Here is an 18,735-nt window from a genome sequence, read left to right on the forward strand (position 1 = left end):
AAATCGACTTACAAATGAGGAAAGATACAAATACAAGCAAAGCATAGAAATGCTAAAATATCTTTAGAAGCTTAATTCAAGACCCCCTGGACATATACCCAGAAATATCATAATGCTCAGTGTATATATTTAAAGGTTAATTCAATTAGTATTATTTTTTAATACAAAATGTTGATTTGGCATGTACATTTGCTACATTATATCTTTTTGGTTTCTTAGTTACCTTTACTTGTTTGCATGAATTAAACAGAGTAGAACATTTAAGCAAATATTCTGAACTACTATTTTATTACTATTGTTTTAATGCAGATGAATATGCTGCATCTGGAATCCTGATGTGCAACATGTCAGGATTATGCATTTTTATGCTCTGCATAAATAAATAAATTAGCTTTTTGATTTGACTTTTGTTGAAGATGCTTCAACCATCATATTGGTTTTAATTTACAGTAGGCCTATATTTTCTTACATTTCCATCTGAACTTCCAAGACTGATTAAATGCATGAGCAATCTTGCACATAAGTGCAGGAAATACATACATCAAAAGCTAAATACAGATTTTGCGATTAGTTTATATCATAAATTGTGGGTGGTTCAATAAATATAACCTGTCATTTAATCATTATGTAATATCCCATACAATTTTGAATCACTGTTTAAGCCTATTTATAAATAGCTGAAATTCTTGGCAGCATGTATTCAACAGCGTGTACAGAAAGCATGGTCCTCAAGAAGCCCTAATGAACCCCTCAGGCCAATAAAGTCAACTAAGGTCACGTCTTCTCTAAATATGATAGATAACATTCAAATGTTTTCGGTAACAAGAGTAGAATTCACTGTGTTTCTCGGATGCTAGTCTATTCACATAAAATCAAAAGAAGAGTATGCCTACACTGTGACTGTATTCATTCCGTAGACCTACTAAAGAAGTAAACATATTTAATATACTGAAAACATACTAAATAATTTGTCTTACCATTGTCATTTCTTACCCATTCTATAGGTTCAGGAGGAGTGTCACATCTCCTGTCATAAAAATAAACATCAAAACTGATACAAGACCAAAAACAATTATGTGACTTTACTTCTTTAACAAATAATACAACCTGTAATGTCTTAATAAGGTCTGATAGCTGAACAAATGAGAACTGTTCCTCATACTGCCCTTATGTTTAACCATGCCAGTCAGCTGGATGAGAGCATGGATTTTTTCTTCTGGGTAACCTAAACCAAGCAAATACAACATTAGTATGTCGTCTTTGTCAAACACACAAAATAACCACGAATTCACTATATTCTGGTATTGCGCATTTGAATGGGTTTTGACTGTGACAACTTTTGCGTCACGTTATCCATCTCACGTGACACATCGTGATCAACATGGCGGCCACCTCTGTGTTCCAGAGAGTGAGAACGGGCTCGAAAATCGGAGCGCAGTATGACCAGGAGGGCAATCTCATCAAGGTACCACTGGAAACAAAATACTTAAACCCTCATGTGTGCACATTTGCATTTGCAGCCAGTTTATTTTTTTTTAAGGTTATGCTTCAATCAGAGAATCCTGCCACTTAACTTATCGGTTAAAAATAAATACACTGTATACATGTTGTGTTCTAATTGTAAAGAGACGCATATGTTGTAGTAGTCCTCTTCCTCTTATATAAAAGTGAGGATACACGCATTAAGAAAATAAATAACAGGCATAATATATGATGTATCTACAAATGTATGTATTTAAAGGGATAGTTCACCCAAAAATGAAAATTGTGTCATTATCTACTCACCCTTAGGTTTTTTCTAACCTGTATGACTTTCTTTCTTCTGTTGAACTAAAAAGAAGATATTTTAAAGAATGTTTGTAACCAAACAGTTGACGGCACCCATTGACTGAAAAATACTATGTAAGTCAATGGCTACCTTCAACTTGACAACATTCTTCAAACTATCTTATTTTGTGTTGAACAGATGAAAGAAACTCGTACAGGTTTGTAACAACGTGAGGGTGAGTAAATGATGACAGAATTCATATTTTTGGGTGAACTATCCCTTTAAAAAATAATCAATCTTACAATTTTTAGATACATTTTTAGAATTTTAGAACATTTAAGAATCAATAAATACTGCCTTTTCGTTTCTTCAGTGGCAAGTTACAGAAAAGGATTAACATAAAATATAGATTTTTTTATTTAAAGAGTGTTTTAATTTGCTGAGTCTGTACCGTCATATACTGACAGCTGTATGTACTGTGATTGACAGGTGGAGACACGTGAGGATGAGGAGCAGAGTGTCAAGCTTGCTGAGATTTTGGAGTTGTTGCTTGCAGCTGGTTATTTTAGAGCACGCATTAAAGGACTGTCACCATTTGACAAGGTACGTCAGACTTTGCACACATGTACCAACCACGGTGAACATGATTTCAATAATTATTCACCATCATTTCCCGTCTGATTTTAGGGATAAGTTGGTAGGGTTAGGATTAGGCTAGGTAAGCATAGGGTTAGGACTACATTTTTGGAAAGGTATGTTGTTCCAGCATTAACAAAATATGCGTTTTAATTATGAACAATCTCTGCTTTTACTCTAGGTGGTGGGAGGAATGACCTGGTGTATAACTACATGCAACTTTGACATAGACGTTGACCTACTCTTCCAAGAAAATTCCACCATCGGCCAGAAAATGTGAGTGGTAGATTAAACAATGCAGTAACATAAGAAGAATGAAGACTGACAAAAAAAATTCTGCTCAGACGGAACTGAATTCTGGTAAATGTGATTGTCTGTATCTTTTCCACTTAAGCGCTCTGACAGAAAAGATTGTGTCAGTTCTGCCCAGAATGAAATGTCCTCACCGATTAGAGCCTCATCAGATCCAAGGGTTGGATTTCATCCACATCTTCCCTGTTGTACAAGTATGTACACTTGCATATCTGTGGCACCTAAAAGTATTTATGCTCACCGAGGCTGCATTTATTTGATCAAAGATACAGTAAAAACAGTAATATTGGGAAATATTACGACAATTCAAAATAACTGTTTTCTATTATAATATATTTAAAAAATGTATTCCTGTAATAGCAAAGCTGAATTTTCAGCCGCTGTTAGTCCAATCTTCAGTGTCACATGTCTCCTCGCTGAACCTCACTGACCCCAAACTTACAGGAGTGTATTTAGTTTAAATGACTTGAGAAACAGTGCAAGAACACTTACGATGCATCTTTTGTGGGGTCTATAGTGGCTGGTAAAAAAGGCGATTGAAACCCGGGAGGAGATGGGAGATTATGTCAGGTCATATTCCATCTCTCAGTTCCAGAAAACACATGCATTTCCTGAGGTGAGACAACAGGTCAACACTGAAATATAATTAGAATGTATTAACAGTGTTAATATATCAAACATGTTACAATCTTCAATCTTTGGAGACTCAGTAAATGTGTTTATTTTAGGATGAGGAGTTTGCATTAAGGAAGGATCGAGCCATCAGTACTGTGGTGAATGTTTGCGTAAGTATCCAATAACCTTTTATCTTTGCTTTTTCATCTCTGCTGAATTTAATATTGCCCCCATGAGCCCCACAGCTACAGAGCTGATGTGCCATCTGTTCATCCTTCTATATTTGATAATAGAATATTGTGAGGTGAAATATTGTTGTATATTGTCATGTGTGTTTTGGTGTAGGAGGTGTATGCTCCTCAGAGGCGTTATAAACGGCAGGTAGATGCTGGTGAGCTGTTGGATGAAGAGTCTCGGGTTCATTCCACCCTGCTGGAGTTTGGCAGGTACTCTCTTACCCTTCCATCACAGGACCTTATGACTTTGCACTCTTATCATGTCCAACTGGAAATGAACTGAGAATAAATGTAAAGTGTAATTCCGGCATGTGAGACCTGTAGTTACTGGTGGGGATGTTTAAACATTACTCTTCAAAAGTTTGGGGTCAGTAATGTTTTTGAAGGAAGTCTCTTATATTCACCAAGGCTGCATTTATTTGATTACAAATACAGCGCAAATCCAGTTTTTATTCAGATTCTGTTTCCTCATTCATCCTCTTATTTTTTTCCTTCATCTTTACTGGTCTGTTTCCTGCCTCATTGTTTCAGCAGCGCTGGGTTTAAATCTCCATTAATGGCATCTATTAATTCACAGGTTTCTGTACTCCTCTAATGTTCTCATTCTTAATTTCCTTCCTTTCCCTTTCCATCTGTCTCTTATTTCACTCATCAGTCCGTGCCTTCCCATTTCACAGTATATGCAGTGAGTATGACTGAGGTTCAGTTTCTGAGAATGGGAGTGACACAGATTGACTATCGGTCAGATGTAATGGCTTTGCACTGTCTTTACTTTTGCATCTTCCCAAGTGCTGTTCTTCAAACATTGCATCTGAATGTTTCGTTCATGTAATTTCCTGTCATGTGGTGTGTCATGCCTGTGGTCTGATGTGTTTTGAAACCAACTCTTGCCTTGAGCTGCATGCTGTGTGTAATGTGAACGTGAAGCATTTCAAATGATTTATTTTCTGTTTTTCCAGGCGCTATGGATTCAGCAAACAGTCTAAAGCAGGCACAGTGAGTATTTTCTGATATAAGTTCAGACAGAGAAGGTTACAAATAAGCAGCTGACTCATTTGTCCATGGGTAAAATGGATAAATGATTAAATTCCTTTGAGGTCATTTAAATTTCTATGGTGGATATTTTTTTCTAATTCATCTTTGCAGTTTCCTAAAATTGGCAAGAAGTTGTTCTTTGTGAATGCAATCTCTATAAATAGATTTGTAAAAATCTTGGTAACACTACAATGAAGTCTTATTTGTTAATATTAGTTAACATGAGCAGTATACAGCTTTTACAGCATTTATTAACCTCTGTTAGTTAATAAAAATACATTTGGTCATTGTTTATGTTAGTTCACAATGCATTAACTAATGTTAACAGATAAATTTGATTTTAAAAATGTTTTGGTAAATGTATTAACATTAACTACAGTAATAATAAACAAGTTGAAAATCATGGATATATATTAGTAATACAATGATACATTTTGTCAATTGGCTTGATGTCTGGTGTATATTGTAGTTCAATCATCCAAACCCAGTGGAATGTCATTGAAACTGTGATATAAAATGTTTTCAGTTTTCATCTTTGTTCTGCAGGCAACAAAATTGGCAGAAAATGTCTGTTGACGAAGGTTTTTGTATGCACTGACTGTAGAACCGCCCCTGTGGCGTCCATCTGGGTATAATAGACCACAGATTGAGAGGAGGGCTTGGCACTGATCTTTGTTGATTTTGATTTGTTGTTAGTTAGATCATGTGATGATGTTTCTAGCAGGCAGTGGAGCAGAAGCAGGTGTTGGCTCAGGGCACGCAGGGTGTGCCGCCAGGAATGGCCCAAGTGTCTGAAGAAGAGGACCTGCAGGCAGCAGAGGAGGTCAGTTAGGAGCATATGAACCTACACTTGTCCTTCAATCAAATCTCACTTGTTCCTAATCACCAGCTCTTCATCTGACCATCATTAATTTTCCATCAACCAATCAGAAGCTTTGTTTGATTCTTTTACAGCTCAGAATCAAGGCCCTGATGACTGGAATGGCTGCCATGGCAACCGAGGAGGTAAACTTCTAAAGTTATAGTATGCTAAAGAGTTTAAAGTGATAGTTCGCCCAAAAGTAAGCTAAACATGTATGACTTGCTTTATCTGTGGAACATAAAATAATATTTTGAGTAAAGAAAATATCGGTAAAGAAAGTCATAAAACAACATGAGGAGGATGAGTAAATGATGAAAGAAATTATCCCTTTTAAAGGTATAGTTTGCCCGAAAATGAAAAAAGTAAATGTGGTCAGAATGACAATTTATCTTTGGGTCAACATTTGCTTTAAAAGTTGATTTACTCATCATGTATGTCTTCAGCAGATGCCATTTTACCAAGAATATATAAATGGTCAACAGTCTGATAATTTTACACACTATTTCTGTGTGTGTTTTTGTAGGGGAAGTTGTCAGCCAGCACAGTTGGGCAGATTGTTGGTCTGCAATCTGAGGAGATTAAGCAAATTGCCACTGAGTATGCCGAAAAGGTGAGCATAGTGAAAACTACACTGAACACCTCAGAAATATTCCCTTTCATTTTACACTTATGGGTTGATGCTGGAATACACTACATGACCTTTGCACAGATTTGTGCTCTGGATTGCAGTCTGGAGGAGTCAACGTTAGTTTGCAAAAGTCATAGCCAGGGTGTGTCTCAATCATCTCCCTAGCTTGTGAATCATTTTGCGATTCACTTCAATTCATAAATCCTCTGGCCTCATGGGAAAGTGTCCTTTGAATGCGCACTTCAGAATCTCCGGGTACTTTTCGCCTAATGTTTTCCGATTTTGGACGCAGTGATAAGTGTGTGATTCTCCAATCATTTAGTGTATGATGCCCAGTTTCTCTAACCATTTATAATGGCGTCAAGTGTGTAATGCCTAGTAAATTCCTTTTGATGTATGCCAGGCTTTACTGTACATACGTGTGATTGAACAGGCGGAGCGTTCTGTGGAGGATCGGCCGGAGAGATTTGGGCCTGCGCAACAACACCGGCGTCAGCTGGCGTCATTTAACAAACAAATCACTCAAAAAACAAAAGAGCTGGAAGAGGTAATGCGCATATAACGCACATTGCTGATATGAGTTATTGTCTCTCTTGTTTGTTTCTTTCTTCATTGTTTCTTGATTTATTCCAGCTGCAATCCAAACAGCAGGAGGCCAGAGCGGCGTGTGAGGATGCTAAAATCCAACTAGCCGAGGTAAGACAGGTAGACAGATATTTACTGACAGATAAATAAAGGGTTTACTTGGACCATTAAAGTAACCATGAAATTTTGAAAATCATGAATCGGGACAACCTTTCACTCACATGAGATCACAGCAATAACAAACAACAATGATCCAGTGGTCAATTCCTGATGGACAAAATCAAGTCCCAGTGAAACGGCTTCTCAAACATCACAATAGGGAAGATAAGACTAGCGCAACTTTAATTCACTGACTTTAATGTATGTGTTTTTAGGCCACAGCGCACACTGAAAAGCTAGAGCAAGAGCTGGGCTCACTGGAGGATGTGGAGTCCCAAACAGATTCTGGGTAAGTAAACAGAGCACCTGTTATTCTCTAAATAACGCGTTGGTTTTCATTTATACTTTTGCATCGTTGTCCGCGTTGACGTGCAATTACACATGCAGAGGGAGCATGTGAAACCTGAGGGAGGGGTTCTGGCAGACCAATCACAACGCTTGCGGTCCGCGTAGAATTGACGCGTTGTTACATTTTTGGAGAGGTGCACGTCAGGGTAGGCCAAAGGGTACGCGCGCTACACACAGCCTTCGACGTAGCTACGGGGTGAGTTCGACGCAGAAGTATAAATTAGGCTTAATGTCCACCAAAGTGTTTTTAGTCAGCTGAAAATGTCAGCGCTCTTCTGAAAAAGCCTTGCTGTGGGCGTTTGAGATGCTATATGTGCTATGATACGAAATATCCGTGGAATTGTTACTAGTATCTGATTTCGCAAATAGTTTGTTTCTGAATCTAAAAATGTTGGTGGAAAAAAATATGAGATAGGAGGGAAAATAATCAGTCAACGCTTTTGCGTTCGCTCGCATTATGTTTGCGTTACCCCTAGAAACTTTGCGTTCGCTCGCAAAACCTTTGTGTTCCCTCGGGGAACGCAAAAGCATTCCCAAATAATTTTTCCTCCCATTTCATTTTTTTTCTCTTCACTATGTCCCTTTATGGGCTCCGTAGAATTCGGACATACTACTCTTTTTGGATAGTTATTTTCATGTTATGAGCAGTATATTCGGATGCAGCCTTTTTCTCAAAGACATTTAAGATTTCAGACACTTGATTCTAAAACCTAGTGAGCTATCTGAGCTATCTGGTTAGACATTTTAAAATGTATCATACATTCCTGACATAAAGGCAGTTCCAAAAATTAGGTAAGATAATGTGAAATTCTTATGACAGTCACATTAGCGAAATTCATTGAGATTCATTGTTGATTGTCAATAGTGTAACAATGTATGAAGCACAGCTCACACAGAAGTCACTTTTAAAATAAGCTGCTTTCTGTTGGTCGACATGGCAATTTCACACGACAATCTGAATTTGATGCGAAATCTGTGTGGGGAAATCTTTCGCCCTTATGCGAAATTCACCGAACAATGGTAAATGTGGGATGTATAGTTCAGATATATAGCTTAGCATCACGCTGACACCAAAGTGTATTGAAATCAATTGAGAAGCTAAAAGTTTGGGGAAAAAAAGTATGATGATTCTTATAAAGTGTCAGTGTCTGTGCTTTTTTAACTATTATGTTTGTTTTTATCTTTTAGCTTGCTGGAGAAACTTCGTGCATTGGTGGCCATGAATGAAAACCTGAAACATCAAGAGCAAATGTTCCGCTCACATTGCCGTGTACGTTACAATAACAACATGTCGCATTAACTTGTTTTTTTCTGTTTTAGTGAGTAATGTTAAAGACATGACTTTCATTAACAGTTGTGTGTGTGTGTGTATAGGAGGAAATGACCCGTCTGCAGCAGAACATTGAAGAGTTGAAGCTGGAATCTGGAGACGAAGGAGATGATAAGAAGGTGCCGGTGACAGTCTCAAATATAATCATACATAGCACACACAAATATTGGATAAAAACCCAAAAAGTTTAATTAGATATAGATTTTTTTTTTTATCAATACCTCACTTTGTCCACCATCTTGGATAATTTCAATGCTTTGGGGATTGCTGCCTTAGTATTTGGCCAAAAGAAGGTATCATCTTCTTCTTATTGAGTTTTATGGCGGATTGAACGCCATTCGGCACATTACCGCCATCAACAGTCACACAGTCCTGAAGTCTTTAAAAATTCCAGAACATAAAGAAGGTATCACAGAAGGCTGCCTACCTTTTTGAAACAATTCTCTTAGTGGGTGTGCCAAAGTTTTGGAACGGAGCCGGTCTGTGTCAGTCTAGTTTCATTTCTCGGACTCATCCTCTGCATCTGTGTTTGTAGGAGATGAATATCATGATTGATCAGCAGTACACTACAGACCGAGAAAAACTACAGAAGATTCGTCTGCTCATGGTAGGTCAAGTTGAACTGATGTTTTTTCTCCGAAAATTGCAAGAGATTCTTCACACTCAAGTGTTTTTCTCTACTGCCCCCTACAGGCAAAGAGGAATCGCGAGATCGCCATCCTGCAGCGAAAGATTGACGAGGTTCCCAATAGAGCCGAGCTGACCCAGTATCAGAAACGCTTCATTGAGCTCTACAGCCAAGGTGCTTGTATTTAAAGTCAGCATGACAGTAAAAATTCACCCTATGTTTTCTAAATGCATGTTTTTTTTCTCACTAATCCATTTTACTTGGATGTACGTCACAATACAAAAGATTGCGCTATTTCAATTATATTGCAACTTTAAGATGTTGGCTATACAATTGATAGATCTGATCAAACCCGTTGTAATATGGCTTACAGCTTTATTAAGCACTCTCTTTAATGGATCATTTGGTATTTTTCAGTTTCTGCAACACACAAAGAGACAAAACAGTTTTTCACGCTCTACAACACCCTGGATGACAAGAAGGTTTACCTGGAGAAGGAGGTATCGGCTTTGTTTTGCTGTGCTATTGGAAATGAGTTTTCTTGGAATCAGACTCTATAATCAAGAGGGTAGTGTTTAAAAGGATGTGCAGTGGAAGAGACTTTCTTTTCTTTCACAGGTTAATCTGCTGAACTCCATACATGATCATTTCCAGCAGTGAGTATCAAATAAAGCTCTAGGATTCATGTAGGAGTTTCTCAATATTACAGCAAGAGAAGAGCCTTTACAATTCATTTCGACATTTCTTTCCTGAAGCCACAGGTACATGTGGGTAAAGTGTATGTATGTTTTTAGGGCCATGGCTTCATCAGGAAGTAAAGAACAGTTTCTCAGACAGATGGAGCAAATTGTGGAAGGAATCAAACAGAGCCGCATAAAGGTACAAAACCTGCTACTCTTGATCATTTATTTCCATTTTGCATATGAATTGGTTTAATTCCACTCTATATGGTTTTTCCCCCTCAGACAGGAATATGAATTGCGTTATTGTGGTTTTCTAACGTGTATTTATGCACTTAAAGATGGAAAAGAAAAGACAGGAGAATAAGATGCGCAGAGATCAGCTGAATGATGAATATCTGGAGCTGCTGGATAAACAGAGACTCTACTTTAAAACCGTCAAAGACTTTAAAGAGGTAAATACTCACAACACCAAAAATGTCCACCCCTCTTCCCACATAGGGTGTAGACATTAATCTATTGATAATTGATACTCTGGATTGAGGAAACGGATTCATAAAATGCACGGCCTTGTCTGTTTCAGGAGTGCCGCAAGAATGAGATGCTGTTGTCTAAACTGAGGGCAAAGGGAGCATCATAACAGCTGGACAAGCACACACACCCCTTCAATACACAAACTTCCTAATAGCACTTCAAAACACACACATTCCCTGATGTTGATATTTCATGTTCATCTGCTTTCGGACTGAAACACTCCGTTGTTCAGAATGTGTGTGTTAGCCTAGATTGTTCTATACATTTAACTAATTTACTGTTAAACTGGAAATGTTTTGTGCCTTGATGCCTTTTTCTTTAAACCCATAATGTATATAACACAAATTATCTTGCTATTCACCTTTCTTTTTGTATAGTGTTTATAAAAATCAGCTGCCATAAGACCAAAACACATTAAAGGAGAATTAACTACTTGCTGAGACTTGCAGTTATTGTGCACAATTTAAAGATGATTATTGAGTGGTCAGTTGACTCCGACTAAATGATAACAGCCCTTATGGCTACTAGGGCTGTGGAAATGGGCAATACATAGAACATTAACAACATATTTAACAAAATACTAAACATAAAATCAAACAACCTCATGAATATTGTGATATTAATGCGCTGGTTTTAATTTCACCAGTAACTAATATTAAAGTCTTAGCTGATGGCCAGCTTTGTACATAGTTCATGAGCACAAAATGCATTTAAATAAAGAAAAAAACATTAAAAGGCCAATAGCTTTGTAAAGTTCAATTAATTTGTTTGTTGAATCATACACATCACAACAAATTCTCAAAAAATTGGCATTTAGTAGGTTTTAGAACTTTGCATTACTGTTTATTATATTAGTGCATAAATAAAATTGCTATTTTAAATCCATTATAAATGGTTTGGAAAATTCCTTAAACATCAACATTTTAATCAATATTCAGTTGCATTTAACATCACTTGTCAAGCCATTTCAGAGCAAATACAAAAATGAAAATCAATAGGCTTATCTATCAAGGTCTTGAACCCTCCAAACAGCCGTAGTTGCTACTAAGGTTAAATCTCATATAGAAAGAGCAGACAGCAATTATTCTCTAAATGTTCAATGTTTAATGAGTTGGGTGGGTAACAATAGAAATTTACCTATCTAACAATATAATGTCTTCTGAAAGCAAATTTCTGTACAGACATGGAATGCAGACTGATCAGTTTCTCACACATTTCAGGACAAGTAACTAAAAATGACAATGGTGTGGTCTGATAGTTACTCCATATAGATCAAAAGAGGTGTACAACAGGAAAAATTCATCTTTTAATCTCAGCGTGAGAACTGTCTGCCGTCTCCCTTTCCTTTGTTGACGTGTTTGAAGATCCTGGCCTTGTGGACGTTCTTAGATTTCTGGTAGCCGAAGCCTCCGCCGCCACCTCGCTTCTGCATCTTCACCCCTTTACTGCTGTGAACGTCTGAGAGAGCGAACGGTTAAGAACCAAACACTGCAATGTCAGAGGACTCTGAAAGAACTCAACTTATGAATATACTATAAATGCTTGGTACTGATCTACACAGTACTGTTCAAAAGTTTGAGGTCAGTAATATTTATTTTTGAAAGAAATTAATACTTTTATTCAGCAAAGATTCATTAAATTGAGTTTTTCATAGAATAAATACAGCTGTGTTGAGCATAAGACTTCTTTCAAAAAACCAAACTTCTGAAAACTAGCATGTACAATGACAATTCCATGATTAACAAGTTCCACATGCAAGAAGATTCACTGTAATTCAGTGTTGAAAGGATACTGAGGTCCACAAAAGGCGGCACTTTAAAACCAAAAGACATCGCCACCTTCGGGAGGTCGAGTGTCTCTACGTTATAGATTTGTTTGAGGGAATGAGAGTCGTAAGCTCTGACGTAGGATTTGTAGGCCTCCTGAGCTGATTTATGAAGGTAGTAGTTCTTCTCTATCAGCTTCTCCATCTGAAAAAGACGAAAGCAGATAACGATTTTAAACGGGTTTATTTGCTTTGAGAGGAATTCAATTTTAAATGAGTTAGAGATTTAGTTCAATCCGACTGAATATGAAGTCTCACCTGAGATTGAATGTCTGAGATTTTAGTCCAGGAGAACTCAAACTCACTCAGAGGGACCTTTAGAGGAACACAAGAAAGGCATCTTGACATGTTCAACAGCTTATTACCAACGTGTACGTTTTATAGAGTTTTTCAACTCTTGTCATGACCGTACAAAGCTGACACGCACTGAAAGCCAATATAAAACATTAACAATAGAGATGCAATACTTTGGCCTGTTTGAGGAATCGCAAAAAGCCGAGCTCCTCTGGTCTCAGGATCAGGAGGGCATGTCCTCTGCCGTTAATACCACGAGCTGTTCGCCCGACACGGTGAATGTACTCCTAAAATAACCAAAAAATCATATATTAAAAAACAATTACACACATTTTAAATGACCAACCATGTTAGACTACAAATTTGAGGGACTAAGAGGCATGACTGCTGTACCTTTGGATCATCAGGTGGATCGTACTGAACAATCCAGTCCACCTCCGGGATATCGAGACCTCTGGCAGCCACGTCCGTACAGAGGAGAATGCCAGTGTCTGCATTACAGAACTGGAAAAATGTTGTGGTTCTCTTTGTCTGTTTCTGCTTCCCCTGAAAAATCATGAAAACAAAAGTAGGTTAATTCATGGGTTTTAAGATCAACTTTAAATAGCTGCATAGATCAAATTAAGACCATATGGGTTTACAGTTCAAATACCAATTTTTACAAAAATAAAATTATAAACCTCACATTTCAGCCTTTAAAACATTAAGAAAAGGGAAAACATTAAGTCAGAATTATAATTATATATTTTATAAATATAAAATGTGACCTGCTCTGAAACCACGAGTCACGCAGCAGCACCAGTTAATTCAGAGCCTTTAATATTCCCATTAAGCCAGATTAACTTTTTTTTGCCTTATTATGGCCTTAAATTTGATCAAACTAAATGTAAGACTTTAAAAAGCATTCATCACACTGCATAAATGCTCAATGACTCACGTGAATGGCCATGACGGGCAGGTCAATGTAGTTAAGCAGCTCATAGTGGTACTTCACAGACATGCAGGACGAGAAGAACACCATCAGCTTCTTCTTACGATTCTTCTTCAAAAACGTGAAGAGCAGCAGGAAACGTTTCTCCGAAGGACATACGACATATCCCTAAAAATAAAACAAACCACATGCTTATTATCAAATAATTCAAGTGAAACTCAAATATTTTACACCAACAACACATGACCCATGGGTGCTGATAAAGGGCAGTTTACCTGTTCAAGTCCTTCCACAGTGGCCGTGTCTTTGTTGTCATCCACCCCAACATACAGCGGCTCCTTCTTGAGGGAGATTCGTGCAAGATCCTCCACCTTCCGTGTCTGTGTTGCTGAAAACAACATGGTCTGTCTTTTTTCTAGAGAAAGAGAAATATTTGTCATACACACAAAATCCACACCATCCAAGTTATGATTTCTGAATTGAATGTCATGGATTAAAATGGTTGCATACTGGGTGTTTTATTCAGTGTATAAGTATGTACTGAAACTAGTTTATGTAGTAATATTTATAAGTTGATTGATTTTGGATTTTGCTGGTACAATAATAATACCTCCTTTATAGAAAGATACTAAAATGATTTTGGTGCTAATACTACTAAAATCTATCTATCTATCTTGACAAGAGTTTATGTTGAATGTATGTGTTAAAATTGAGTTTGTATAACCAAAAAAATATATAATAAAATCCAGAAAAAAAATAGTTTTATGCATCGTGTGGGACTTTAAATCATAAACAAGCCCGAAATACAACGGGACTCATGTTTTATGCTTTACTACTTCCAGCTGATCATTCAAAAAGATGGAGATAAAATATGCACCCTTACAACTATCTACAATATATGACAATATAAACACCATAAAGTAAACATTGTCATAATTAATCAACAGTAGATCAATAAGAAATCGTCATGTTATGACTTTGAATGTGCAGTGCTGACATTTATTTAATTCACTCATTGCCTTTTAATGTTTAATATTTACATTAAGCCATATCACGATTATTGCTGACAAAAATAGAACAAAGTCTTAATAGGAACCCTGGTTTAAGGAAGTGATGTCAGGTTGATCAGGTAAGTCATTGGTTCTTACTAGGCAGTAGTTTGATGATCTGCTTAAGTTCTTCCTCAAAGCCAACCTCCAGAATCCTGTCAGCCTCGTCAATGATCAGACACTGAAGGTTCTTAAACATGAATCCAGGCGTGTTCTGTGGAGAGAAATAGCGAGGTCACGTATACGGTACAGACCCGTGTGGCCAATCTGTTCACAGTAAAAGGCCTTACCTGCAGGTGATCGAGAAGTCTGCCAGGTGTAGCAACCAGGATATTGACTCCATTAGCGAGTTTCTGGGCTTCAGCAGAACGATTGCTTCCTCCCATGATGAGGCCGTATGTGTGCACGTGATGCGTCATCAGCTCCTTCAGCACACCATATGTCTGCATAGCCAACTCACGAGTGGGAGACAGAATGACAACTCCAGTCCCTGGGAAACAGACCACAAGTTATGTCAAACTTACGGGTTTGGTTGACATCTCCACTATGAAAAGGACTATAACAATCAGAGAAAGCCAATACATTCAGTGTGCACTCACCATTTCTGGGCATGAATTTGAGTTTGTAGATAAGCTCAATGGAGGGAATCAGGAAAGCCAGTGTTTTACCACTTCCTGTTTTAGCTGCGGCCAACACGTCTCTGTTGGAAAAGGATGAGCACACATCCCAAACATTAATATGACAATTAAATAAACGTGATAATTACTGTCCCACAGAAACCCTGCCATCTCTGATGCACTGCAGACTCACCTCCCCTCCAGCAGTGGGCGTATGGTCTTGTGCTGGATCTCTGTCATGGTTTCAAAGCCCATTTCTTTCACTCCCTTCAGTGAATTCTCACTGACCACTTCTGCCAAAGATGCAAATGACTTGTCCTCAAACGCACCTGAGAAAGTCACAAATGAGGGAAACAAATCCAAGTTACAATCGTTACCTATTCATGTTAATGGGAAAAATGGACAAACTGGTTTATTTTTTAGAAAGAAAAACATTTCGAAAGGTTATTTTGCATTAAAAATAAAGCAACAACAACAATAAAAAGCTTCTGTAGATTTCAAATTAAATTATGTTTTTACTACTACTAAACCATCTATAATTTGGTCTATCAAATACAAATATGTAGTCATTTTTTATTTAATTCACTTGTCCAAAAGGTTATTAAATTAATTGAGATATTTTATATATATATATATATATATATATATATATATACACATATATATATACCAACTGAATAAAAGCTTCTGTGGATTTAAGACTGACTTATCTTACTAGTAATGAAACATGCATCTCTTATTTTGTCACTCAATTACAGATATATGAAGTCACTTTTAATTCACTTTTTCAAAGAAAGTCAAATAAATTGGTTTATTTACTATAAAGCAAAACATTTCAAATGGTAATTTTGCAATTCAACTCTCAAGTAAAGCAAAACACAATCTAGAACTGTTTTTTTCACCAGATAACTGAATAAAATAAGTTTCTGTGAATTTAAGATTAGATTATCTTACTAGTAATGAAACATGCATCTCTTATAATTTTGTCACTCACTTACAGATATATGTGCAGTAATTTAATTTAATTCATTCACTTGTCAAAAAAGTCTAATTGGTTTATAAAGAAAAGCATTTTAAATGGTTATTTTGAATTTCAAATAAAGCATTTCACCAGTTAACTGAATAAAAGAAGCTTCTGTTAATTTAAGATTACATTACCATGCTAGTTTTTTTTTACGAGCAATAACACATGAATCTCTTATTTTGTAACTCAATTACATTTATGTACAGTAATTTATTTAATTAACTGGTCAAACAAAACTTTCCGGAAAGTTTTTCCTAAAACTAGCCAAATCGATCGGACATCTGCATTTAAATGAGCAGATAACTAGACAAACTGAACCATTTAACACCATATATGACTAAACTAAACAATATATGACTGAAAGCCGGCTGTGCCATGTTTACCTGTCAGCCCAGAAGGAAGCTGTGGTCCATCTTCATCACTATCATCCTCCTCAGCTGATCCCTCTTTTTCATTCCCATTCTCTGAAAACTTCACAGACTCTGCACATTCCTCCTCCTGTTTCTCATCACTCTCTTGCTGCTCTTCTGTTGTCTCTTTAACTTCATCCTGCTTTTTGACCTTTTTCACACCTATAAGAGTGTATTTGTATACATGTCAAATACTTGCATTCATTTTTATAATTATAACGATACATTCACAGCAACATTAAACACTCACTGGATGCCGAGTCGCCTGTGCCATTCAATTTTCTTTTCTTTTTCTTCTTGGTTTTCTGTGAGGTTTCGCCTCCTTCGGTGGAGATACTTTGCTGCTTCTGCTCTTCAGTGATTTTGGGAGCAGAATCACTGGTCACATCAGCTTCCTCCAGCACAACCTTCACCTCTGCCAGATAAGAAACACATACAGCATATTTCAGGAAAGAGCATGTACACTCAATATGAAGAGTTAATGCATTGACGGTGACGTTAACGTGTTACTCAAGATTAACTTGTCCCTTATCAACATTATAATTACGGTTTATTTACATTTATTTATTGATGTCGTGCTGAGTTAAACACAACTGACTGAACTATAAGACAAAACTTTACGAATGGATTTTAAAGCGGTGTGATTATCACATGGTGGATCCGCGATAACGCCTAAATGAAGTACACGTCTCGTTCATCTTTACAACAAAAGTGAAAAATCACCTCCGCCGATTTCTTCTTCTTCCTTCTGAGATCTGAGAAGTTTCCGTTGTTTATTTTTTTCATTTCTCTTCTGAATTTTCTTGCGCAGAATCTTCATCTGCATGTCCGCCATGGCTGTACACAAACACGTGTGTGCGTGCTGCGTGGGGTCCTACGCTTAGCGGACTGACTCATAATATGCCTGACTAAAAATATTCAAGACCTTGCTGCTGTGTTCGAAATCGTCCCTAATAGCCTTATTCACTATATTATTTATACTCGGAAATTAAATGTGTCTTCGTTAAAAGCTGTTCCTGATGGTTTGGTTCAGCTGATTAAAGTTGCATTGTTATACCTGTGATTCCAAGACTGAGTAATTTAATCTCGGTATGAATTTTACAGAGGAGAGCTGTAAGATTAAAGTTTTAAGAACATTTATAAATACAGAGACTTTCCCTTCTAAAGTTAGAAAGATACCTATTGTTTTTGATAAAAGTAGGTCAAATTAGAACTTAGAAATTGAATTTCTAACTTTCCCCATTCTACCAAAGGTAAAAGAGGTTCAGTTTAAAATGTTTCTTTATATTTATCCTTGTAATGAGTTCCTCAGACACAGATTTAATTTGGGTTGTAATGAGTGCACTCTTTGTGAAGCAGATACTGTATAGAGTCGTTGGAACATCTGCAATTTCTAGGATGATCTTTATGTTTGGTTAAGTTTGAAATACCTTACTGATTTTAAAACTATAAAATATTTGTATTTTTGTCTAAATTATGATGGTGAATTTTTGATCCGGCCTACATCTGGACCGTGTGGAATCCACGTGGACCAGATGTGGACTGGATCTGGGCTGACATTATGTTGCAGTCTGGGATTGTGCTGTTGGTTAATTACTTCATACATAAATGCAGATGCTTTAAGAATCCTCACACATTCTTGCTTTTCAAAAAGATTTCATGATTTTCTTCAAATCTTTAAGACTCATGCATAACAAAAAACATGCATAAGGTATTTTTTTTGATGATAATATGTGTAATAGTTTATACTACACCTTGTGTAATATTTTATTCATTTATTTAATTTTTATTTTATTTTTTTACTTATGTTTATATTGTTTATTTATTCAGTTTGCTGCTAATTGGACTTCTTGGAATTGTTTGTTTGGTATCTTATGTTTCTTCAGTAGTAAAATGTTAAACAAGATGAATATTATTATTGATGTTAATATTAATATTATGGATGATCGATTTATCGAGATTCACACAAGCCCGTGGATCACTAACCGTGTTTATAATATAGCGTTTGATAGTTCAAATGTGTGCACCTGGCACGTACTAATTTTCCTTGTGATTTTCGTGATTTAATTTCAAATCAAAAAGTCATTTTTTTTAAACATGACAACCTGAACAAAGAATAAAATAAACATTTAACTATGATGTGAAAAATAGATTTTTTTTTTTTTTAACATAAATCACGATTGTTGTGGCAATCATGAACAACACATTTTGAAATTTGAAATGTTCAGA

General features: G+C 36.6%; 2 protein-coding genes across 3 annotated transcripts; one reads left to right on the forward strand and one right to left on the reverse strand.

Annotated features, from left to right (window-relative positions):
* Positions 1-1,303: 1,303 nt before the first annotated feature.
* Positions 1,304-10,791, forward strand: ccdc93 (CCC complex scaffolding subunit CCDC93). 2 transcript variants are annotated; one of them, XM_084420926.1, is made up of 23 exons: positions 1,304-1,465; positions 2,258-2,371; positions 2,586-2,680; positions 2,799-2,910; positions 3,234-3,332; positions 3,445-3,501; positions 3,677-3,777; positions 4,527-4,563; positions 5,324-5,425; positions 5,557-5,607; positions 5,988-6,074; positions 6,526-6,639; positions 6,726-6,788; positions 7,052-7,125; positions 8,373-8,454; positions 8,559-8,633; positions 9,050-9,121; positions 9,208-9,316; positions 9,560-9,642; positions 9,761-9,798; positions 9,937-10,021; positions 10,164-10,277; positions 10,406-10,791. In XM_084420926.1, exons 1-23 carry the CDS (start codon positions 1,382-1,384, stop codon positions 10,460-10,462), a joined length of 1,905 nt encoding a protein of 634 aa, XP_084277052.1. In that variant the 5' UTR covers positions 1,304-1,381; the 3' UTR covers positions 10,463-10,791. The 2 variants fall into 2 exon arrangements, with proteins under 2 accessions (XP_084277052.1, XP_084277053.1); XM_084420927.1 differs by having other exon boundaries at positions 1,346-1,465; positions 5,327-5,425.
* Positions 10,792-11,437: 646 nt separating this feature from the next.
* On the reverse strand, positions 11,438-17,396 carry ddx18 (DEAD (Asp-Glu-Ala-Asp) box polypeptide 18). The gene is made up of 14 exons (XM_084420925.1): positions 17,230-17,396; positions 16,757-16,921; positions 16,480-16,668; positions 15,266-15,401; positions 15,055-15,155; positions 14,746-14,945; positions 14,555-14,669; positions 13,682-13,821; positions 13,413-13,574; positions 12,869-13,021; positions 12,649-12,762; positions 12,440-12,496; positions 12,149-12,326; positions 11,438-11,814 (listed from the first exon to the last, which is right to left on the reverse strand). The coding sequence occupies exons 1-14, from the start codon at positions 17,339-17,341 to the stop codon at positions 11,669-11,671; spliced, it is 1,968 nt and encodes a 655-aa protein (XP_084277051.1). The 5' UTR covers positions 17,342-17,396; the 3' UTR covers positions 11,438-11,668.
* Between the last annotated feature and the right edge of the window lie 1,339 nt (positions 17,397-18,735).

Source organism: Rutilus rutilus (assembly GCF_951802725.1).
Source record: "Rutilus rutilus genome assembly, chromosome: 10".
NCBI lineage: Eukaryota > Metazoa > Chordata > Actinopteri > Cypriniformes > Leuciscidae > Rutilus > Rutilus rutilus.